The sequence below is a fragment of the Pleurodeles waltl genome, chromosome 6 (assembly GCF_031143425.1).
Source record: "Pleurodeles waltl isolate 20211129_DDA chromosome 6, aPleWal1.hap1.20221129, whole genome shotgun sequence".
NCBI lineage: Eukaryota > Metazoa > Chordata > Amphibia > Caudata > Salamandridae > Pleurodeles > Pleurodeles waltl.
The window spans coordinates 107,611,668-107,637,469 of NC_090445.1; the positions used below are offsets into that span (position 1 = coordinate 107,611,668).

The window sequence follows — 25,802 nt, forward strand, 5'->3', positions numbered from 1 at the left end:
GCTGCCATTAACCATAATTGTCATAGCCTCCGTTAATGTAGGGACAGCATTTATATATGCCAAGGCCAAGTTCGGACAGTGTTGGGATGATAATCTCCCCTGCAAGGTATACAACAATGTTTCCCTGTCCTAACTGCTTAAATGGCTGTACATTTGATATACTGACTTTTATTTTGGGCCTAGCATCATACTAATCTAAGCAAATGCACAGCAGGTGACGTGTGGCTGGGGAGCTGAAAGGTTCCCTATATATTTTTGCAATGGTCATGTCCAGACCTTTTGAGTTCCTGACTTGTAGGGCTTCACTTCCGTAAGCCAGGGTGGGCACCACCTTTGCCCTGGACATTTCTAAAATGGGGCTATGCAGCAGACCATTTGGATTTCTAAACAGAGCCCTTAGCCGTGCTGCCAAGGCACTCCCTTTTCTTTTAATTTCCTCTTTGTGGGGCTTGAAAGTCCCCTTGCTGTCGAATAACAGGCTGAGGTATTCATATTCTCTAGTTTCGTCGGCCTCAGTGGAGTCAAAATACCAGCTAGCCTTTTGGGTTATTCTACTGGATTAGTTAATGATTTTTGTCTTCTTGGTGTTTATTGTCAAGTCGTTCTTAGTGGATTATACTCGGGTGGCATTCAGAAGGTGCTGCAGACCAACCCTCATCTCATTGGCGTAGAGAAGATTTTAAAGGAGTATCGAGCAAAAGTTCGGGGCATGGGAGTTAAGATTCTTGCTCCTTGCTCGTGGCTTTGCTGTTCGCAGGTAGGTTGCAAGACCTCATCTGTTGCAAACAAATTTTGCTTCCTTGGTAGCCGGGATTGCATTGTGAGAAAAACCCAAGACTGCCACCAGTTCCAGGGCCCATGTCTCTTGTAAGGTGATAACCAACCAGATTTTGAGGTAGTTTAGTAAGTCCGGGTCATCAAACTTGCCTGCCAGACCTTTTTTTTCCATGAACAGATGCGGATACCCAGGTTCCTGATATACTTCCACAACTATTCCCCAGTCCAGGAATTGTTTGCTCTCACAAAGTACTTTCTGGGCCATATCCGATGATCTCCAGGTGACCTTGGTTGAATCTATCTGGTACTGGGCTAGCAAACTGGATGGATCCAATTTCGGCTGAGGTGACCCCAGCGAGTGTTGGGATCTGATTTAGCAGTTTCATTATATTGCCTCCGTTGAGGATATCATAATTTCCCTTTTAGCACTACAGCGGATGGAACAGAGTTATGCTTGATCGTTTTTTTATGGTTCTCCCATGACGCTTGCATGCATCCACCCACCGTCAGGGGGTTGGCTAGAGCTCTGCTGTCCTGATGACTGTGGGAGGCCAGTTGCCCTTCCATTTTGTTTTGGATTGTTCTTTTTAAGACAAGTATGTATTTAAGAGAGTTTTGCCGGGTGTCTTCAGATATAGAAATTCTGTATTATATGCTGTGTCTCACCGATTCTCCTCGAGCATTAAACAGAAAGCCCATGATTCATAGGCCTGCGGGTAGATGATGGTCCTTGTGTGAAATTTAGGGCCGTACCTTTTGGAGAAGAAAGTCTTTTTGAAATTGTTGTTTCAAAGGTCAGCGGTGCAGAGATCACAGTGTCAGGATTCATGTCTCCTTGCTGTTTGTCACTAAGTGCACCTGGGCCCATCTGGGTGCTCCAGACTTCCGGTGCTGTTCCTCGTGTTGGAAGAGTTGACATGTTTCTAGGTCGGAGTTGCTAGCTTATGTTATATTTGATGGACTGATCTCAAGGAGTCAGGTCGAGCGCTGCTCAGGGCCCCATGAGGCAGCACCCAGGCCCTCTATGTCTGGTTCCAGTGTGTTATATGTTGGTTTTGTCCGAGTCGCCTGATTTGATGTTACCCCATTAATTCTGCAATGATCTTTCGCTTGTCTTCCTGGTGTTGAGCCATTTTTTGTCAAAAATGGCATAGTTCCTTAACCAGTTTGATTTTTATTTCTTGATTTTCTTTTTTGATGTCATTTTGATCTTGGTCTTGCTCCTGCAGTGATAACAACTGGGGAAGTTTCTTGAGAACCTTTCCTAAAGTTTGGTTAGCTTTGTGTGGTTCCGCACCTGGTGCTGGTAGTGTTGTAGTTGTTTCTGGCTGGCTCCTCTGCCCTTGACCCCTTTGCCTTGATATCTTGTGAGGGGCCAGGACTGGCCTGGGGACTAGAGGGGGAAAGACTGTTGATGGGGATAGTAGGTCGTTGGCATAGATTGTTGTCTCAATCACTTCAATCTCCGACCTTTAACCACCTTCCTGAATCCATCCCGGTGGAGTAGGCGATTCCATTATTGCTTGAGGCTTGATGACCACCTTCAAGTCCTCAAATAGTGCTGCTAGGGTTCCAGGTAGTGTGATGAGTTTCTCCAAAATGGGAGAGCATGTGCACCTCGGGGTTAGCTCCATGGACTCATATTGTGCCCTTTTAATTAGGTTTTTTAGGTCAGCGATATTCCCGTCAGTGCCAACCACATGCACTGCCAGGGTGTTCAGTAGCTCAATTTGTATGTCCATTTTGGTGGAGTGATAGTCCATTGCATCAACCATTAATTGGATAGTTTTCAGCTTAGAGGGCCAGACTCTGTTGTTTGGGGGGTCATTCACTTCTACAGCCTTTCGTAGTAGTTGGGCCCTGGGCAGAGATGGAATTTTCTCTGTTGTGTTCTCGTGATCATTCTCTGTAGCATAAGAAGCCAGCATCTCATATCACTCTTCATGTACTAAGTAGGAAAGCTCCATTTGGTCCGTTGGCATCACTCGGATTTGGCCATCTTGGCCAGTGTCTTTTCTGCCTATTCTCGTTGAACCTAGATTGCTCTCATACTCCGACGCCTGGAGGGCAATATTTGGATCAGGTTCGTTGATGGTGCTACTAGATCCAGTCAACCATTTTCTGTGCTGATTGCTGCAGTGTTGCATATAGGATGAATCTCAGGGTGTGATAGTGTATTGGTCTCGGCCTTCAGGTTGCTAGCTTATGTAGTGGCAGCTCGGGTTGGACCTTCATCACCTCAGGATGCTATTGGGCTGCTTGAGTTAAGCATTCGATTGAGATTGTGCTCCACTTCTGAGTTCCTGCTTGTAAAAACTCTCATTCCTGCTTTGTCCGTGTCATCAGGGTGGTGCTGTGTAGGGATGGAGTGTTATCAATCCCCTCACAGGAAGGATTGTTCAAGGGGGCCTTTGTCATGGGCAGGCGTGGAGTGTAATGCTAGTGAACATTTGAGCATTAGTGTGTATGAGTATGTTTGCTGTCAGGGCATGAGCAGTCCCACGATGTCTGTTGTTTTCGAGAAGATGGCTGTGTTGCATATTTAAAGAACTGAAACTTTGTAGTTATTTTGGGTTGGCCGTCATAATAGGCCGTTGATTCCCGGGCCTTGCCCTGGGCCGTTGTATTCCCTGGGGTGCGTTTCTTCAGTTTACTCCCAGGAGGGCAGTCTGTTTCCTACCTTCCCCAACCTCATGTTGCTAATGATGTTTCTCTCCAGGCCCATGCCCAGTAATGAGTGTGCTAGAAAGTTCAGCGCTCCTGCTCTCTGCATGTCCAGCTCCCAGTCTCCTCTCCTTCTCAGCAGAATGTTACTATGGCGCTTTTCTCAATCTCCTGGACTCTTAATTTCTCTGTTCACTGTTTCATTATGGGTTCATATAAGATCAAATGGGTTTTGCCCCTGCTTCCCCTGCTTCCCATTTCCAGCCCACCTCACCCCCGTGTTATGGCGTCTAGAAGTTTACCTGGGGGAGGGGCAGGAGCACGCTACACAAAAACACAAACAAAGCCATTTTTTGAGGTGGAGGTAGGGGTTTTTGGGGTAGAAGTGGGAGTAGGACTCGCTCCTGGCATTTCCTGGTCTCACCGTTTGGGTTGGTTGCTTCTGAAAGTTAGTGGTCAGTTGACCTTTGACCTTGAGCCCCACTGATCCCCGCCAGTTACCTTTATTCATAGCACCTGGCCATGCAATATGATGGCAGGCAGATTATTATTGGAGCATTGTGCTGAGTGCTAGTTTAGTGCCCTTTTCTCTGTCCTCCCACTTCTGGTCACCAGCAGGTAATGTGTTAAATAAGTGGCGGGTATAAATGACAGGTAGTGCAGCAGTAATGTAGTGCTACTGGTGGCCGATGGTGAGCAAACAAGCTTATGCCCGTTTAAAGTATGTCGCTGGGTGGCAGCACAACATAAGGCAAAGAGGACGTGAGGGAAGAAAGGAAGGTGTATAGGCATGGGAGGGAGCACACCTGAGCCACAAGCTGCACCCGATCTTGGTCGGGCCATATTTGCTGACCTGGGCTCTACCTAGTGCAGCGGTACCTAGGCTTGCTATGTCTGTAACTGCTGCTGCTACCTCTGCTGGCCCTCCCCCTTACCAGAAAAGCTCTGTGAGGTGATTCCATGTAAGGAGACCTCGTCGAAGCTTGGCAGACTCGAGGGGCTTTGCCATTTCTGTCGCTACCGCTGCCACCACGGCACCTCTGCTGGGCCTCTGCTGCCTTGCTGCTTGATGCTTTTTGGGTTGCGGTGATGGCAAAGGGCCAGGTTGCCCCACCCGAACGGCATCTCACTGTTGCTCCTGCAGCTCACTTCCTTTGCTCCTCCTCCTCTCGTGTCCTACTGTCCTTAGAAGCTGCTGTGCAAAGGGAGTGTTCCACAAAACAAAAATGACTACTGTGCAACCAGAGTTGGTGTCTGAATGACAGCTAGTCTCCCATAGATGAGGAGGTATCCTGCTGTAGGAGCTGTGTACCTGCCCCGAAGTGGCTAGATGTGTGCCTTCCTGATAACAAACAGGAAGGAGCCTGCTTGGCCCTGCAGGAAGTGAAACTATCCAGGAAATAGCTTGTCCAGTGCATCCCCAGTGTCTGTGAGGTGCCCAGGAAGAAACAGACTGCACAAGAGTGATTTGGATGGTCCCTGGTGTGTGTGGGCCCCCAAACTCTGTTTTAGTTTCCTGGCAGGACCGTGGCACCACAATTGCATGATTGCAGAAGGTCTGGTTGTCGCTGGAATTGCATGACCACAGATGGCCTAGTTGGGGCTCTTCTTGCCAAATCCAGTATGTCCAGATGGAGATGCAACTGTCCATAGCTGAGGAATCTCTGGACTGCGCACACAGTCAAGACCACAATACTCCAGGGTCCCCTGACTGGCAGGGCTGCATCTGCTGTGGTAGAGCCATACTATGAAGACTGCTTTCATCGGCTCTTCAACCTCAACCTCATCCCAGCAGGACGCGCTGCAACCTCTGATGGAGAAGCTGTGAAGACATGCTGCTGAATATGGCCCATGCCAGGCTCTGGGAAACTCCGACAAGGACTTGTCAGTTCTCCAAAGCTCTTTTGAGTGCAGAGCAGAGTCACACTGGATACGTTGTAGCATCAGAAATGATGCATGAGAACTCACTTATCCAGAAAAAGGGGTTAGTAAAAGGCTGAGCACATTTTTTTAACTGTGGGTAACAAAAAGTGTACCTGAGCCTGCTTCACTCTACTCCTGATTGCCCTTAGAGATGGATGGAACACAGAACTCAGGACGATCGCCAGGGAGAGTCAAGTAGTTGCAGTGCCTACATGAGAGAGGGCCCAGAATCACTAACCTTTGTATGTTCAGTATGTAGTATTTAACACAAACAACAATTAAAATACTTTCTTCCTTGCAAAGATAAGCAATGTGCTGGACATTAAATTTATTGTGTCTTTTGGTTGACTGTTGAGCTCCGATCTCTTTCACTACCACAGAAGCTTGTGAGTGCACTCTGAGAAGCTTGTGACTGCTCGTCTTCGCTACCCTGACAGTCAAGTGTGGAAGGTGTTGTATATGGCCCAATCTGCAGAGACTTAGTAAAAAAGACCCAAAAAGGATCTGATAAACAATATTCATTTATGTCTGTCCATCCAGTGGCACTATATAGACAGAACATCTTAACTGTCAGTGAACTAGAGTCATCTGATTTTCTTGAATTGGCCTATGTTCCCTGGAATAGGCAGGTGTACCAAAGTCCCAGTGGAATGCCCAATTGCTCCTAATGGTCAGGAAGTGCAAGCTTTGGACAGAGGGGTGGGATTTGGTGGTATGAAAATGGTTGCGTGAAGTGAAGAGTGTGGTTGGTACAGTGATGGCAACTGCTCACCCCTTTCCTTCTCTTCCCACTCTGATGCCTGTTCTATAATGACAATCTTCCTTTTTTCCTCCTGCAGCCTGCCTTCAACATCAAACATGTGGGGATTGTGTTTCCTCCAAACTGACCTTCAACTGCAGCTGGTGTCATGTCCTGCAAAGGTAAGGCAAAGGTAGCCATAACTGTGTGCAGAGGGAGTCTTATTTGTGTATGTTGCATATACGTGGCTGTGTGTGTGTGTGTAGGTGTATGTGCATGTGCTCATTGCTGGGGGTAGGTGTGTTTGTCTATGTACTAATGTATGTGTTTGTGTGTTGTAGGCAGGTGTGTGTTGTGGACATGACTCAGGGTGTGTGTATGTTTGTGTGGTAATTAAGTGTGCATCCAGGCAGGGGGTTTTAGCGCTGGTGGCGCCCTGTGCGACAATCTTTTTTTGGTGCCCCCCACACTCCATGACCACTTCCTCAGATCCCTCACTACCTCCCGGCAAATGTGCAACTCATCTCTCCATAGCCCCCCTTTCACATACATTCATTAGTTTTAAAGGGCTTGTAAAGGTTGGCTTTACTAATCCACTCAGCTGTCCACTCAAAATATCATTCTGTTCTTGGCAGCAGAAACATTAACCCTATATGCTACTTTATGACAAGTCAAAGCTGCCGCTATACAAACCTCCGATCTCTCGCTCTAGCAAGAACATTAATCACAAGAGGTATCTTGACCTTTTAATTGCTGCCTGAAGGCTGGTCGCACAAGAAACTTTTCAGCAGGTGCTTTTAAATCGCAAGTGTCCTAAGTTATTGCTAAACATAGCGCCCCCCACTGAGGTCAGCACCCGCTGCGGCCGCACCACTCACAACGCCCTAAAGACGGCCCTGCATCCAGGTCTACATTGGTACTGCACTTCACACTTAGTAGCAGTTCGTAGCATGTGTGGCCGTAGATACACATGCTCTGCATACTGCTGCCATTTAGTGTTATGATTAGACTGGTGCAACTTGTTTTTCTTTTAAGAAATCTTTTGAGTCACAAGGTATTAGTGACTCCTTTACTTGCGAACGCACATGGGCACAACCCCATTGTCAGATTGTTTTTCTCTGCCATTGAGTTCAGGCATGTTTTGAGGTGCAAAAGCGGTGTAGAAATAGACATTGTCAAGGTAGCTAGTCCTCTGTGTTAAGATCTGCTGTGCACTGGCCAAGAAGCAGCCTCTGGAAGGACTCCTTCCACCAAGGCCTAGGCTTCTACAACTGCACTGGCACACAGAGCAACTGTCCTCGACATCTGGCCTGTCTCGACATCTGCATCAGTGCCCATAGTACCAAAGCATTATTGCCTTAACGTCCGGGTTCAACGGTAGCCTGTTCAGTGCTGCAGAACTTGTTGCCCTGAGTCCACTCTGCAGACCCTTCATCTTTTACAGGTGAGAGATATGCAGTTAAAAGTATCCATCAGAAGAACAACTTTTTTGTGCACCTCGTTTAAGGATGCGTCAAGCAAGAAGCTCACATCAGTGAAGTGCTGGCATTTAGATGCTGCTCCACTCTGTCACTTCCGGGGGGTGTGTAACATGACCAATCGGAGCTGCACAGCTACCTAGCAGCATGCAAGAGCATTGTTGCAAAAACTTCTGGACCCAGTCTGGCACTGGGGGAATATTCTATAGGGGAGATATCTGCAGTTAGAGTACCCAACAGAAAGAACATTACCAAAGGCAAGTAACTTGCTCAGTATTATTTTATTTATTTGTGAAAGGCCACCTGGCCAAAGTGTGAATCAATTGTAGTAGAAGGTGTTTTTAGCTGGGACATGGTACAACTATGTAGTGCTTAGAAAAAGAATTGATTTCATACATCATTTTGTGTGGTTTTCTGAATGGCTGTTGAAGCTAAGGTCAGTGATGAGATCTACTATTGTTTGGGGGCCATATTACAGATGGGGCATATGCACTTTCCATATTTGCGCCACGTCACACCTTAAAGCACGTGCGCCTGGTGCAAACATAGAAAGTGCTCCCTATCAGGAAGAATGCGCTGCCTGTAGGGCAGCCAATAAATCTCTCTGCCCCCAGGGCAGAACATTCAAGAGAAATACAAAAAGCTGTTCCATGTTTTTCTGTGCAGGTGGCAACCATCATGCACTTTTAAAAGGGATTAGAGCTCCCCTTGCAGGTGGGTGCAGTGAGTGACTGCAAGGGGATGTCTGTCCCTTCAGAGGGCTACATTTAGAACACTCACTAAAAGTGAACCACCTTTTTGTGGCGCACTTCCAATGCACCTTCTAAAGGCATGTTTGCCTCTGCGCCCACGTTAGTAATACCGCCTTGGGGCAGCAGCAAAGAGATTCCCCCATTTGGATGGGGCCATTAGAGGGAGCACCCTCTAATCATAGCGTTGATGCCATATGTGCATGAGGGCTATCTGGATTACAGAAGGGGCACACAAGCATTTTAAACGACACCGAATGGTGGGAGGAGTTATTATTTGGGGTCCCCACTAACCTAGTGTGGGACCCAGAGATGATGTAGACAGAATGAGTGTTTGAAGGTGGTTCCATTGTCCTAGGACCACCACAGGCTGAATTATGAGCAAGAATGTTTTGTTAAAGTAATGCCCTTCAAAGCATTATGGGGCAAGTTCTCATACCACAAATATTTTAGTATGTCGAAATGACTGTAATGCTTAAAACAGCCTCTAGAGGACACCACATTGAAAATAGCATTTATAAGAAACATGGTCATGTAACTATATTGTTAGCCTCTAGAATCATAACCACACAAAAAATGGCATTAAATAATGCAATGTAACAACATGTATAGAGCCCCTAAAGAACAAAGTGCATTACACATTTTCAGGAGTAGCAGGCCTGCAACAATATTGTTACAAAAAACGCCATTATAACACATGGGCTATAAAACAAAAGTTCCAACCATGAGAACAACTCAAAAAAAAAAAAGAAAACTGAATGGTGGGAGGGGTTATTATTTTCAGGGGTCCCCACTAAACTAGTGTGGGGACCTAAAGATGATGTAGACAGAAAGAACATGCTGAACATTTTGTAGGTGGTCCCATTGTCCTAGGACCAACACAGGTTGAGTTATGAGCACAAATGTTTTGTAAAAGTAATGCCCTGCAAAGCATTATGGGTAGAGTTACCCGAGTGCAGGGAATATTGTAGTATTGGCTCTCCTACTGTTCCAGGAGAGCCACTTTCGATTTGAGGATTTCAGTTTTTTGTAAAGCATTAACCAATTTCAAATGTTTTAAGGGACGAACCACAAGAAATTACTCTGATTAGGCAACTATGAACAAAGTGACCAGGGCTACAATACCGCAGATCGAGTTCAAGCTGTTGTGCCTGTTTGCGTTCACCATGCAACACAAAGGGGAGAGACAAGAGAAAAAGAAGTAGTTCACCCATGCTGAAGTATGTTGGCAATTGTGCAATAATCCATGTAACAGGGGCAGTCTGCAAGGCGTGACAAAAACAGCCTTAAGGCGGAACAAACTTAAACCATTTACAAATTACATTAAGTGATTTTTGAAGGGAAAACCCAGGAAAGAATTAAAGTGTTGGACGAGAGATGGTTAAAAGCCCGCAATACTTACAACAGGTCAAAGCGCTTGTGCGCTCCACCTAAAAAGAGAAAAGCTAAACAATCTTTGTAGGCTCGGCCTTTCTTGTAAGGAAAGACTTGTGCACATCACCTGCGTTTGCCCGGCTCTATAGATTTGCTCCTGCAGAACTTTCGTGATTGCCTTTCAGCTGAACACCCATCCTGGCAGGGAGATACATGAAATTTATGCAGGCGTTTGAAAGATCAATGAACAATCCGGCCTAAGTGCATCAGGTTGAATGCACTCTACATGGACTGGACCACCCAGAGGGTCCGTGAACTTTGCTGTGTCTGGTGTGGAAATAGTTAAAACAGCTCCGACGGTACCAACTCGCAAAATGGGAATGCGACTAGCAAATAGGAAGGGGTGTTCCCTTCCTATTTGCGACTCGCATCGCGATGCAGAATTGCTTTGTGACTGCGAACGCGGTCGCAAAGCAATTCGCAATTACCACCAGTGTCACACTGGTGGTAACCCATTCGTAAAAGGGAAGGGGTCCAATGGACCTCTGCCTACTCTGAAAAACCGAAACCAAATGGTTTCGTTATTTTTTTGTATTGCAACTCGTTTTTCATTAAGGAAACCGGGCTGCAATACAAAAATAAAAATGCTTTATTTAAAAAGCAGTCACAGACATGGAGGTCTGCTGTATCCAGCATGCCACCATCCCTGTGAGTGCAGGGAATCTCAATGGGGTCGCAAAATGCGACCCACCTCATTAATATTAATGAGATGGGTCTTTGCGACCCCATTGAGATTCGCAGACGGTGTCTGAGACACCGTTCTGCATCCGATTTTGTGAATCGGAAATTGCGAGTCGCACCAACTCGCAATTTCCGATTCGCAAAATCGGATTTTACTACATCTGGATCCCAAGTGCCAGAAGTACGTAGATGCAATTCTGCATTTCGTAAATAGCGACTTCATAGAAATCGCTATTTAGGAAATGCAAAATGCTATGTGCCAAGATTCCGATTTTCTAATAGCGAGTCCTAAAGAGTAGGACTGACTATTAGGAAATCGCAAATAAGAAATCCCATGCCATTTGTGACAATGGGCCGGTTTTGCATTTCCCAAATAGCGATTAGGAAATCGGTATTTGGGAAATGCAAAACCAAGGATGACTAAGGGCAAAAGGCCCCAGAACTGCATCCCAAAAATAGTGGTGCACATGGAAGCACACATATGCCCAGGGGGCATGTGTGTGCTCTATTGCACTTTAAAAAAAGCATTGTGGGCTTTTTTTTTAATTGCACATGGTTACCATCGACTTGAAGTCGATGGTAATTGCATTTCCTAAATGCCCACTTCGCATTTAGGAAATGCTTTGTACATCTGAAGAGGAATCACAAAAAAGTAAACCCTCTTCGAGATTTCCTACTCAGAGGATCGCAAATTCCGATTTCTACTGGGAAAAAATCGCAATTTGTGATTTCCCAAAGGGCTTTGTACATCTGAAAAGCCATTTTTGCATTTCTTACCGGCCCGAAATAGCGATTCGGACCGTTAAAAAATGCAAAATGGATTCGTACATCTGGCCCGAAATGACAATAGAAGTGAACAAGGGAAAGAAGAAAATAAAAGTAGAATTTTTTATAAGAACAAGTGAAACAGAGTTTTGTTGCATTCTTACACCACCAAAAAATGTAAACCGTGTTAACAAGTGCGTTTTTTGAGTTTTGAAATCTGCGAAAAGCCCACCAGGCTTAATAGCAAATAAATACTGAAAACATAAAGCCTAGCCATGATTAACACTTTGAAGAGGGGTGTTTCGATTTGCGGGAGTTCGCTGTTTCTCTTGACTATCTGAGTCACTGTTCAGTGCGGAAGCTTTGCGGCTCTTAGAACTCTCCGGCCAGTGCTTGCCACTGGTGTTTTCTGAATCATGTAATGATGATGTTGGTTGTTGGTTCGTAGGCGTGGATAGGTGTGTATGCACCTGGCAGGTATTAAGTCGTGTCAGTTCTCTAGGAGTGAATTAACTTGATCTGTCATCCGATGAAGTCTGTGTCGTTGATTTCAGTTGAACATTTCAAGAACTTGCAGATGGGTTGGGGTGCACGCAAACTTTGCTTGGGAGGGGGCTTAGGAAGGAAGCCAGTACGGAGTTTGCAGTCCTCGTTTTTGTTCACCCCTATATCCTCCATTGTGCAAGCTAAGTATCCTTAAAGGGGGTGGGACGATTTTCCGGTAGGTGAGTTTTAACCCGTGCGGGTACCACAAACGCTTCGATGACACCTAGCAATACAGACATATGGAAGCCTTAACAAAACTACAGTAAAGTTATCATGTCTCTAAAAGTGATAACTACGGCTAGTTGTGTACCCTCACTCTTTGCAGAGCTTGTCATTCTCCTGTTCCCAGGAGTATACCCTAAAACAGTTGTTTTCAAGCTTGTTAATGCCGCGCCCCCCAGTGGGAAAAAATAATTGCTCCCCCCCCAGAATTTGTCAAAACTATTCTATTAAGTTGGCAATGTTTAAATAAGTCTAGATTTATTTAAACATGGCAGTTAAGTTCTGTTACCTTTTTACAAATGCAATAAACATGTTTCTGCTTAAAACAAAGCACTATTACCTGCATAATCTTTCTTTTGGCCAGAACCTGGAGACCCCTAACCCCCAGCCCCCGGATCACTTGAGGCGCCGATGGGGGCCCCACCCCTCAGTTTGAAGACCCCTGCCCTAAAGTGTGTTTCTACTCACATAGTAACTGCACACATGACGGACCACTGACAAAGAAGAGAAAGACACTGTGGACTGTCACATGTTCCCCCAGACACACCTGTTGAAAGAACACTCCATCACAACACAATGACAGTCTACTTCAGCTGTCCGAACCCAGCCACCCTTATTCATTCACCGGGGTTTGTGCTATTCAAAAACCACATACAAACATACATACATTTCTGTACTAATTATTAAATACGATACACAACTCCATATTTTCTTGCAGATCCCGCAAACAGCCACTGATACACAGATACGTGGACATCCTTAAACCTGCCAAGTTTACACAGGCACTGTTGAACAGTAACTTCTATACTGATATTTAGAGGGTCTGTAGAGATGTATATGGTTGTGTGGATACTCTAGGTATAGACAATAATGCACTGATACAGACATCATGCGCATGATCCTTAGCACTAAAGAGCTACCTCCAAGACCCACCATTATCCTTCTTTGCAGATGTTCGAGTGGCTTTGACCGGTACCGGCAGGAGTGGCTGACCTACGGCTGTGCACAGGAGGTGAGGGTGACCGGTGCAGCACACATTCTTGGTTTTACTGGGGTGAAATGAGCCACCTCTGCCAATTACATTAGTCCTCAAAGGCTCAGTGGATGTGTGCAACATTAAGACCTTACTGGGCAGTCGTCTAGGGCGTGCCATCCCTTTAACCAAGGGCACCAGAAATCCTTGCATCAGCCAAGACATCAACCTCAGGAAACAAAAATACATGCCCAGGTCGCTTAACAAAAGCTTCCTTTAGGTTATCAAAACAACCCAACTCTTGTTGGTGGCAGGGGCTGAGCATAATGTGTCTACTAAAAAGAAAGAAGGAACCCTCTTTAAAGATAGCACATTTTAAATGTACTAGAGAAAAGTGCAACCTCAGGTATCTCACTATCACTCAGAGTTGAATGAGGGCCGGAGGGCATAGTTCTCTGGTTCTATCTGAATAGGACCTTGAGTTAGCAGTCCATAGTGGCAGAACAGGAGAGGACAATCGACCGTAAGTATGTGTAGTGCAGAGACCCCATTGTGCAGTTCTTGAACCAATATAAAGACGTGCCTGAACGTATATATTTGACCAATGTAGGAAATGAATAACAAAGAACCGCAGACACGGTATATGTGATAAAGAGTCCCTTAATTCAGTGAATCCCAACCTTTTTATCGCCGCGGACCGGTAAATGTTTGATAATTTTTCCGTGGCTCGCTTGTTTTGATTTAATAATTTTAATTTAATTGTATTTAAACATGCCTTAAAGATTTGAAGACCTCGGGTGGCCCGGTGCCGATTGATCCGCAGACCGGCACCGGTCCGCGGCCCGGGGTTTGGGGAACACTGCCTTAATTGATGATTACAATCTGTAGTGTGAAATGCAAATTCACATACGGGGATATATATTGTGACATTGAAGCTCATCCAGATCTGACAAAGTTTAGTAGACAAAAAACTGGAATGGAAATAGCAGACTGGAGTTGACCCTGGTTAATCCTGTTTTCCTTCATGTTCTTGGAAAATCCACCTATAGCCATTATGATAGTTTGCCAATACCAGAGCAGGCACACATCCTAGTACATGCTATTAATGGAAAATGTATTCACAAGTCATCTTCATGTGTGTTGATTGGTGGCATAAACATCCCAACCCAATATAACACTGAATCACCTTTTCCTGGCGGAGAACGACCTGGGGCACTAGGAAGTAAAAAAACAAACATTTTCAATGCAATGGGTCTCGCATTTGTTCGAGTTGAAGCTATTAGCGTTGTAAAGCAAAAAAAAGCAGCGCGATCGCGCTGTGTGGAAAAGAAGCAGATAAAGTAGTCTGGACCCGAGGCTGAAAACAGCGAGCCTCGTATGTTTTTGGTACTTTACCGGTGCTGTGTAGGTGGGCTAAACACAGGAAAAGGCATGACGTATGCATGCCTTTCACAAATGAAAGCGAGCGGATTTTAAAAGGCAAGCCCACAAACCAATGTAAGTGACTGACGTGGCATGGGCGTGGTTTCAAGGCCAAAGAGAGATTACAGAATGGATGGAGCACTTTGTGCTCGCCCATAAAAAACGCATCACTTTACTTGTCTTGCATTCTGATTCCCTTTGGAAACTATCAAACTATGTCACATGCTCCCAACAACAAATAAACACAGACTAAGATACCCCATGCCATTCATGGCATAAACCAGATGCCAACTTGGGACTGCTGAACCTTCTGTAGCACTGATAGTGATGTTAGTTGCAATACAAAAAGACCCGTCCCTCCTCACATTACAAGAAACTGTGTATGCGAGATCAAAAAGTTGCGCATTTAGGTCTAGGTATTGGCAGGAAGCAAGCTGAACTCAGTTGAGCCCGTACCCTTTTTAGAGGGTGTTTCCCACGGTGGTGTGGCGATGGCACAAAACGTTTATTTGAAGAAGCTACTTTTCACTTTTGAATAGGCCCTGCAAGGATTTGTTATGAGGACCATTTGAGGAAATGGGGGCAACCTAAGATGGGAATTTGGATAATTAGAGCATTGAGTGTTGCATGCCATGAAATGTCCATAGCTGGTAGCAGAACCTCTTGTTGTGTAGAGCCTACTCACACTGAACTAGTGTGTGTGTGGGGGGAGGGGATGGTATTAATGATAGCTCTAATTGATAGCAGTTTTCACAGGTTGGTTGCTGCATGCAAGCAGGTATTTTGTAGTGTGCATATTTATGGGGCGGCAGGTTAGGAAACTGCCAGGGTAATTGCATCTTGCATCTGGTATTCAGCAGCTATAGGGCATTTAGTTACCGTCTACAGTTGCCCACCATCTTGGATGGTGCTTGGATAAGTGTGAAGTTGAATTACGAGATGCATACACCATAGGGTGGTGAAGTGTTGGAATGCATGCCTTTTCTCAGTTTTGTGTTAATTTACTGTAATGATGAACAGACATGAGTTCCTTTTGGGAAAAACATTATTCCACATAAAGGCTTCCAGCTAATCCAGCTCTTAGTTCATTCAGCTCCTCTCAGCTGCTGGCCACCTGTTCATATCCTCTCCCATTCCACATCCCATAACCATGGCATCGCTGGTATTCTCTTCTCTCATCTCTACACTTACTTCATAGGTCTGAGTTGCTAGCTGTATAGAGTAACTGCTGGATGAACAGTCAAAAATGACGGTTGCTGGTATGTTTTCCCCTGGCTTTCTCTAGTTGGTGGGTGGCCTTTACGCTGCTAGCTGTATTGAAAGGACTCAGTCTGACTGAGTCACAACTAAAAATGTTTCTCTCTGTCTTTGTTTCCCAGGCTCAGGACAGCACCTGCCAGGACTTCACTGAAGAAGAGCTGTACACAGCATCTAGTCCTATGAACCTCGTCACCGGCAGCAGGGAAGACAATGACACTTCTACCACACCCTTCCTTTTCAACAGTCTTACCACTGAAGGTGCCTACATTAGGATGGGTGGGTGTGAGGGTACGGGACAAGTGAAGAAGGTGGTTGGACAATCAGTCTGCAGTACCACAGTGTGAAGGTGTAGGTAAGAAGTATGGGGAAGGAAGTGAGAAAGTTGGTGTTCTCAGTAGGAAAGGTGGTGAAGTCTGCATACAGCCCGCAGGTAGGCCATAGTCATGTAAGATCCCACATTCTACTAAGCCTCCTCTATAATCCAGGGCAATAGTGCTTGCCTGTTCCTGCCCTGTCTGACGTCCAATCCTGGGACATACCCCTTCTGTGCTGTGAATAGGTATTGCCTCTATATGGATGGAGAAGTCCCAGGCACTGCACAGTCTAAGCAAACTGAACCCTTCCCACAGACTCCATGAGCCTCCACCTCAAGGACAGACTGAAGTGGGACCCTCTGCTAGCACAGACATTGGGAACATGTCCACTAGCACTGGCTGGGAAGGCTCTTTAGACAAGTATGTGAGATGTAGAATCTGAGGTAGACTCTTCCTCAAACAAGCAAGCTGTTATTAGCACCGACTTGGGGAGACTCATTCCACGATACCCATGATCCTAGCTCAGACTGGGTCACCAGCCACTAATGTAGAATAAAGATGGAGAGTTATCACAGGCTGAAAGAACCCAACTACTCCCACATACTCAATGAGTCACATTTGCAATACAGACTGTGCATCAGTACATACATGTGTAGAATCATTCCCTGACACTAACTCAGAGTTGTGGAAGACTCTCTTAACATTATCCCTGACAAAGTTAGGTCCTTTTATGACACAAATTCTGGCACAGTCTATGGAAACTTCACTGTCTGGCACCAGAGCAAACCAGTGTGTACCTCTACCAGACACGGATGCAGACTAAGAAAGACGCATGGCCTGACTCTAACTTAGGTTGTTGAAGGTCCCCAAACTGTCAGCCACTAGCACAGACTCTAACTTTAGCTCTGGAATGGAAAAACATTCTTATTGTTGTGGCTCCTAGCCAAAGTAGGTGTTATTCTGTATCGGATTGCTGAGATAAAATTCCCCTCTGGTAGTTGACTATGATAGTATGGTTCCATTTTGTGTCATTTAGCTAGCTCTGCATTTTCAACTTTTGATAATGGCAGTGTTGCTCCCCTAACAGTGTGTTAAACTTCTAAACTGCAGTGCACCCAAAGTCTAACCCTGCCCATAGTGGAGAATGACTACTGTCTATTCATAAAGTTATGATGAATACTAAGGGTTGCTGCATAATGCACGGGCACAATCGTTTTTTCTGTGTAACCTTGGTAGAAGAATTGACTGTTACCTATGGACCCCAGGGACTTGGTACTACTGCACATCTCAGTGAAATAGTGAAATAACAAGAATCTCCTTTTTGGGATTTGCCTCTCAGGGGTAAAGTTGTTCAGCACTTATGGGCTAAAAGATACTTATTTCAACATTCTGACAGGCAGGCTAACTTTCTAGTCACATAGATCGGTTTCACAAGTTCACCTACAGATTTTCTACATCATTTTTGTGGGCCACTTTTTAACATTGGTGCCTGCTCAGGCCATGACATGGCTAAGAGTTGGTAACAACTCATTGATAGCCTTTTGATACAGATCATTCAACCTGAAACTCAAAATAGCAAGATTGTTCACTGACTCTCCCTGGTAAAATCCATACTGGATGTTGTAACTGATCCCTTTGTTTACTTAGAGTGTGAGAGATGTAAACCAGGAGAGTACCTGGGTATTTGAGAAGTGAGATTGTCAAGCAGTTCCTATTTTGGGCAGCAGCAGCACCGAGTGTGGGAGAGTGAGTCAACCCTGCACCGTTTGGAAGCTGTCGGCCTAGCTCTTGGCTAGCCTGCAATGCCTCACCTAACCCTGGAAGGGAAAACCTAGCCTCTGACTCCTCAAGGAAGTTGTGGAAACAGATCATACCCCTTTCAATGAGTTACCAAGTGACTCACAGATGCCAATGCAGGACACAAGATGTAAACTGGAATTTTAATCCATTTATCGAAGCACTTGCATCCTAGTGTAAAAAGCATGAGCTGCGATAATAAGGCAAATAAAACATAGTACAGTAACCAATATTACAATCAAGGTAAAGAAGATAAACACCTCCACCATTTTGTATGATTCTAGAAAGCCTAGAGATCCTAGAGATTCCTGCCTAAACCCTATGTCCAGATCTGAGAGCATAGTGGTTGTAACCCTTCTGCCTGTTCAGATCTAAGGGAGTAACACCGCCCCATACCTGGATTGGATATCAAGGGGTCTGCCCGTTGTCTGAATGGTAGTCCTTACTGAAAACTGAAGAGTCAGCGCCAGAATCAGCAAGCCTGTCTATAGTGTGGTACATGTCCTAGGACAGTCATGACTGGAATGCCCTCTACCCTCCTTGTACCTATATGTTGTTCATATAATAACCTGTACAGAGTTTGAAGTGGATATGAATTGGCTCCTGGGCTGGCAACCCAAGTTTATATATCATGTACTATACATGGCAGTCTTGGCCAAGGCACTGAGTGCACGTTGTACAATCGCTGATAAAATGTGCAGCGTGAACTCTGTCTTCTTAGAAAGAGACTGCTGACTAAAATATAAAAACAACTAGCACAAAGCAGGCTTTGCTAAAAAATACGAGAGCAAATAAAATGCATATGAATGTGAAAGGCACGGGCCATGGCCCTAAATTCTAAAACAAGGGTGTCCAATCTAGGTGCTAAAGGGGTCCTACAACACCCTCCCCTTGCCGGAACAGGAGTGCAGAGCCTAATATCTGAATAAACTATCATAAAACCTATAAAATCTATATGATATATAATTATGAAAGCTGCTTTGATCAGTTCTAGCCTGCGATCTTGGTTGAGATCACACGATCACCCACCCCTGGTATTTTTACAAAGACAATATTTTGGACAGTTAAATGGTAGGAATATTTTTAAGGGTATACTTTTGGTAAAGGCTTGCAGTTAGCCAAGGCATTGACAGCAGCCAGAATGTCATCAGCCACCCTTGTATGAGAACCAGTTATCACAGCAACAGATGCCATAGCAATTGCAAATTTGGAGGCCTCATCAGCCAATGAGTTTCCTACAATGTGTATTCCATCACATTGGTGGCCCAGTGTATGTAGTACATTAGCTTGTGGCAGTTTGTGCTTAAGGCCTGCCACCTTCCCTTACAGACATTTGTGTTTTATGGTGTTTCCTTTTGAATCTCTGAACCCATTAAGGTGCCATTAGTGTAAGTTTTCATTGAAGGGCTGGACACAATAATATGAATCACACACAATAAGTGTGGAGATTTCAGGATCAGCAAGTTGTGCTGTGCAATCCCCTATGGACTGGTTTGTTGATGGTGGAATTCACCTTCCCTCATAACTCCACAGATGACTGTGCAAGCCGCGGAGTGTTGGTGTTTGGTACCTACAGCTTGTTGAGCTGAACCATCAGTGTAAATAATGATTCTGTAATGGTTAAGTGGGCATTCCAGTTCATATTGGAGAAATTCTTGGGTCTGTAGCTTGGGATTAAAAACATGATCAACATCAGTGGCAGTCAAAATGGTAGCCCATTGTATCCAACGTGAATGTAATGCTTTTGTGTTTGGAACAGTAGCTTTGGTGACAGCCTCAAAGGCTGGGACCAGGGTAACAACAATAATCTGCTTACCTTGGGCTACAGGTCTCTCCTTGATAACGGCCATTTGAACTGCAGTCAGTATTTTTTCTGTTGGTGCAAAACACATTTCTGCATTTGAGTATAAGTGTGATTTGTACACAACTAGTACTGTGTCACCTTCAATAAATGTGACATATGTGAATCAGATGGCACCTAGAATGACCCAAATTACCAAATATGTTTTGTTTTCACATGTGTGTAAGTGTTTTGCTTCAGGAATGTCAGTTTGTAATGAGCTGAGAATTTGTGTATGTTATGGTGTCCAATGTTTGCTTGAGAAATCTGGATGCATTAAATCATGAAGTAGTTTTATATGTGTTGTGTATAATCTGGAATGTATGTTCTGCCAAAATTAAGGAGTCCTAAGGAGGATTGAAGTTTATTGGTATTGTCCGGGAGTTGTAACTGTGCATACTTCTCTAAGAAGTGTGGTGCCAGACTTTTCCACTCATTTGAAAGCTCGTGTCCTAGAAATAGGACACTGAGGAAAGACATTTTAGTTTTCTTTAAGTTGGATTTGTAGCCATGGTCGGCAAATCCCATTAAAATGTGATCTACCCTAGCCAGATATGTGTTGAGGTTGCCATCTGTCAGATAAATGTCGTCTACATAGGATAACACCTCTCAATCAATATCATGTAGTATTTATGTCACACGGGCTGAGAACAGTCCTGGACTGTTCTTATACCCTTGACGAAGTCAGCAGAAGCTATGCTGAGAGCCTAACACTGAGAAGGTGCTTAAATCTCTGTTTCCTGGTGCTAGATTGTGGCAAAAAAAAAAAAACAGTTGGAAAAAGCTAGGGTTCTTATTCTATTTTTTATGTACAATGTTGTTCACAAGGCCTGTGCTTTGTGAATTTTGAATGGCAAATGTGCGTGTGTGACTGTTTAAACGTCTGTAATCTAGAACGATTCTGTGAGAATGATCTGGCTTAGCTACGGGAAACAAAGGGTTGTTCATAGCTGATACGCAGGGATCAATTACACCCTGGTACTCGAGTTGTGAGAGAATTTTCCATCATGCTTTATTGAGTAGTGAGGTTGTATTTGTGGGTTGGACCGTATAGGTATAACGTGATAAGGTGAGTCCCTATGCCAACCCACGTGGGTGTGGTACAGCGCTGGAGCCTGTGCCAGAGCCCAATCTGCAGCATAGGTTTCTTTTACTGGTTCTGGAACTAGGACTGAAAAAGATGGCATAATGACATCTTCCCCTTTTGGGAGTGTTCTGACAAACTCTGACGGCCAATTTTTTTCTGCCAGAAGGATCTCATAGCTTAGCATTAATCTTTTACAGAAAATTACTTTAATTGTGCGCTTAATGTCCCCCTTATTTGATTTTTTAAATTAATCGACCCTATCGGGTGAGGCAACATGCCTGTCTGGGATTTCAACTTCAAGGTAGTAGTTAGTTGCTGTCACCTCCAGAAGCTCTTGAAGATTCTGGTGAATTATTGTGCTTTCTGCCACACTGTCTAAAGAGTCACTGCACATGTCCTGTCCTTCAATAATGTCTTCAATAAGTGTGGCATTCTTAGCCAAAATTGCTACAACCTTTGTCTTTTTAAATTGAGGTTTGTGCTGTGTAAGTTTCTTTTCCTTTTTAATTGTGGCATCAGATGAGAGTTGTGGGTCCTTTTTTGGTTTCAAGTACTCATTTCTGTTTTCTGACCGTCCACCTTTCTCAGTCTGTTGGTCGGATGAGTCTTGAAAGATACGAGAAGGGCATGTATCAGTATACTGATACCTGTTAGGGGGTTTCAAATTATCATGATTTCTAAGGTTGCAACATTTTTCTGAGGTCTCTGACTTTGGAGATTTTCCTTGTTGTTTTATGTTATCTTTATTGGATTTTTGTTGTCTAAGCGTTTTTTTAGAACAATACTGCACTTGCTTGCTATTACCCTGCTCGGAATTACCTTTAAGCTGTAGCTTATTTGGTCTGTCCCCCAGACTATCCCAACCTATACTGGGATAAGTCTCAGAAATAATCTTTGGTAGCTCATACTCCTAGTCAGTTTGAGGAACGTCTTTGAGCCGCTGGTGAATTGTCAATGCTGCTGTTCCCCTTCAGCTCCGTGTTCATTTCATATTTGTTTTAAAACTTCTAGAAGGCTTGAAAGTGTTGGTATACCATGCATCGTGGTAGAAATTGCAGCAAAAACTGTCCCCAAGCGGCACAGTTATCTATGAAGGGAACCATCCCAAATGGCACACTATAGGAGGCTGGTCTGTTATGTGGTGGACACATATGGTGCTGGCACCTTATACCAGGTCCAGGCAACCCCTAAAATTGAATGAGGACAGTGCCTAGGAAGCCAGGGCTCTCTAGAGGTAGCTGTGGGCTAGCAGCCAAGACTTATCTAGGAGGAGTGTAAAGCACTTGCAATACCACACTAGTCACACAGCAACTTATCACACCTGACAGGAACCACACAGTGTAGCAAACATATTGCAATGAGCAATCATGTGCGCTGCAGGGATAGGTGATGTTTTAATGATATCATGATCAAGCTACTAAGTAATTTCAAATCTTAAATTTTCTAATTTTAGGTTTATTTTCTGAGGTTAATTTCTTTTTATTGTGTAATCGTTCAGAATCGTTATGTGATTTTGTGCCAATTATTTGTTGCATAGATATCTGTGCGGTTAATAGTTGAAATAGACATGCAATTGGAATCGCATGCTATACGATATAACTATTATTCAGATATTTTCTGAATGCTGCATGTTAATTGTGCTGCGTTTCATCGAGTTTAAATCAAGGTTTGAATCATGTGACTGAATACGAGGTATAAATGTAAATGTTAATATGGCGACCGCGAGGTTGACAAAGGCGGTTAACGCCGAAACACGTCCCGTAGTACGCCAATAAAATTTTATTGTCAGTGTTTTAGGAGTGCCGTTCACCTTCTTGTGGATTTTGGAGGCGAGTGAATATATATAGTAATGGTTAAGAATTAGCATAAGAAACAACAAGTATTGGTAAGAAATAGCAGAAAATAGCTAGGGCCCAGGGGAGGGCCAAACCATATACTAAATAGTGGAATGCGAAGTTAGGTCCTCCATCCAAGGATGTGGAGTAGTTAGTCGGGAGCTGGTGGAACTCGGAACCCCAAGAGGTGGGTACTTAGATGTCACCCAGCAACCAGGACATCAGAGGTAAGTTACCTGGTTTTCCCAATGGGTAACAAGGGGACTTAGAAAAGGAACTTTGCACGAACAGGACAAGCCTAGAGGAACCTAAAGGTGGATTCTGGAAGAAAAAGACTTGTAAAAGAAGGGGACAGAGTCCAGTCCATGATGGAGAGTCCAGGCGGGGCAGGAGCCAGTGCCCACCCTTCTGTGGGTAAAGCTCTGTGTTGATGAGGGTGAAGACCAGCTGCGGGGTCCAGGAGCTGTAGAGGAGGCCCTGGAGTCATGCAGATGATGCCCCACGCTGGACATCGGTTCGCAGAGGAGTCAGTAGTCAGGAGGACTACCAACAAGCCTTGGCAAATGCAAACCATGGCAGAAGAAGAGTTGCAAGTCTGAAGAGGACCAGCAAGGTCCTGGGGACTCGACCCTAGTAGGGGAATCCAGGCTGACCCTCAGCAATCAGGAGAGACAGCAGAAGCAGACGCAACCCCCACAGGCAGCCTGGCAGTGGCAGCAGGAACAGTAAGTTGCAGTGAGGCCCAATCAGCACACCTTGAGATGAATCCCACGTCACTGGAGCAGTAGAGGGGAGACTGTCCTTGCAAGAATGAAGTGCTGGAGGCTGGGGCTACTTTGAGCCTGAAGATCCCTTGGAGCAGGAGACAATAATCCTTGGTTGCTGCAAGAATCGAGGTGCACATGGGTACCGTCCTGCAAGGAGAGGCAAGGGCTCACTTTCTCCCAAAATGGAAAGAGGGCAGAGAGGACCAAGAGGACCACTCGGGACCACCATCTGTGTTACAGGATCCACACAGTTCCAGAGGAGAGCAGATCCACGCAGCTGGATGTTGTTGCCTTAGGTGCCTGCAGATGCACTCCAAGAGAGATTCCTTCTTGCTTCTTAGTGCTGCTGAGGTCTTGCCAACCCCAGAGGATGCACAGCTGTGGAAATGTTGCAGTTGCTGGAAAGAGCCGGGGAAACAATGTTGCAAGGCAAGGTCATCTCAGGAGTTGCAGTGTTCTCGGTTTCTGAAGTGTCCAGTTGCTGTTCCAGGGGCCAGGAGTAGAAAAGGTAAATGCAGAGGAGTCCTGGTGGAGTCTTGCATGCCGAATCTGGGGACCCACAAGGGTGTCCCTAAATAGCCCTAAAAGGGGGATTGGTCACTTTGCAAGGTGACTACCTATCAGAGGGTGTCACAAACATCACCTGCCTGACCTGGCCACTCAGATGCTCCCAGGGGCCTCTGCACATCTTGTTTTCAAAATGGCAGAATCGTGTGGCCACCTGGAGGAGCTCTGGGCACCACCACTGGGGTGGTGACGGACAGGGAAGTGGTCACTCCACTTTCCTTTGTCCAGTTTTACCCCAGAGCAGGGACCAGGAATCCCTGGGCCGGTGCAAACTGGTTTATGCAAGGAGGGCACCAAATGTGCCCTTCAAAGCAAACTGGTGGCTTGGGGAGACGACCCCTCCCAAGCCTTGTAACACCTATTTCCAAGGGGAGGGTGTGGCCTCCGTCTCCCACAGGAAATCCTTTGTTCTGCCTTTACCTGTCTGTGCTTGTCAAACAGCAGGAGAGCAGAAACCTCTCTGAAGGGCTGTAGCAGCGTGAGCTGCCCGCAAACCCTGAAAGACTGGTAGGAGCACTGGTGGGTGTTCTCTAAGGAGCCTGCATGGAATGATGCCACCAATACTGGCATTGGTGTTGGGGGGTGATTCTGATATGTTTGATACCAAGCATGCCTAGGTTGGGAGTTAACATTATGTAGCTGGACCACAGGACCTGTGGTCAATACACAGTTAAAATGGCTTCCCTGCACTTATGAAGTCTATTGCAATGAAACTGGAAGTTGTAGGGGCACCTCTGCTCTTGCAGGGGACTGCCCTCATACCCAGGGACCTGCACCCTGCCCTTTGGGCTAAAAAGTCCTGCCATAGGTGTGAATTACAGTGACCTGGTGCAGTGACCAGCAGTGAAAGGGTGCATGCACCTTTTCACGCAGGCTGCAGTGGCCGGCCTTCAGACACAGTTTGCATGGGCTCCCATGGGTGGCATAATACATGCTGCGGCCCATGGGGGTCCCCTGGTGTACCAATGCCCTGGGTACCTGTTTGCCATATACTAGGGACCTACAGGGGGAAACACGTGTATGCCAATTGTGGGGTGTAAAAAGATTCCAGGGTAACTGACTTTGGAGGAGAGAGCACAACCACTAGGGTCCTGGGTAGCAGGATCCCAGTGAAAACAGTCTAAACACATTGAAAGACAGGCAAAAAGTGGGGGTAACCATGCCAAAAAGAGTGACTTTCCTACACACACATATTGCGAGAATTCTCTGTTGATCTTGTGGTCCCGTATGGGGAATCACTGCGTCCACCTGGTTTGTTTTTTGTGCAATCCATAATGGAATTTCTTCACGTTTGGTGGGAGCATTACCCATAATTGCATTAATAGTTACAGGTTTATCCCTGGTGTTGCCATTTGTGGGACAGTTGGGGGCACCCCTCGCTGTGGCGGTGCTCAAAGTCTGCATTAAGAAATGTATTAAGCATCTGTACATTCTAACTAAATTATTATATAATGGGCGCAGATCCGCTGCCTGTAAATTTTGTATATTTGGAAATGATGTGTAGGTGGCGAGAACTGGCTATAAGGCCCGTCATTACTAATGGATCCCAGTCTAACGTTATTAATACCATGTGGGAGTGCACCATGAAACCAATTTTGGTGTTCTCTGATATGTTAGTAATATTACTAGATATTAATAAGCTCTGTATTGTGCAGGTGCTTTTGCTACATTGTATGTGTGAAAAGTGTTTGTATTTGCATTGACTGCAGGAAAATTGACCCTGAATAGAAAGTTTCTGTTCTGTACGCATCATGTGCCTCTACCACGAACATAACATCTCCACCTCCATCAGCAAGTAAATATTGTGTGGCAGCATGTCTACAATTTACTGGAATTACTACTGGTTGGGGTTGTGCCATAATTCTAACAAAGAATTCAAAGATAGAAATTCTAAATGGAGTATACTTTTAATGTTCAAGCTTGACCAACCTGCAGATTAAATTAGGTACAACCTACTTAGCT

The 25,802-nt window shown here is 45.1% G+C and overlaps 1 protein-coding gene across 5 annotated transcripts in view; it reads left to right on the top strand.

Moving 5' to 3' along the window:
- The window catches only part of PLXDC1 (plexin domain containing 1), a 358,840-nt gene that overhangs the window by 255,985 nt on the left and 77,053 nt on the right, over nucleotides 1-25,802 (top strand). For all 5 annotated transcript variants that reach the window (XM_069237474.1, XM_069237470.1, XM_069237471.1 and 2 more), the window contains exons 9-11: nucleotides 6,204-6,285; nucleotides 12,930-12,990; nucleotides 15,753-15,891. In XM_069237474.1, the coding sequence (XP_069093575.1) occupies nucleotides 6,204-6,285; nucleotides 12,930-12,990; nucleotides 15,753-15,891 (282 nt within the window). The remainder of the gene's footprint in view (nucleotides 1-6,203; nucleotides 6,286-12,929; nucleotides 12,991-15,752; nucleotides 15,892-25,802) is intronic.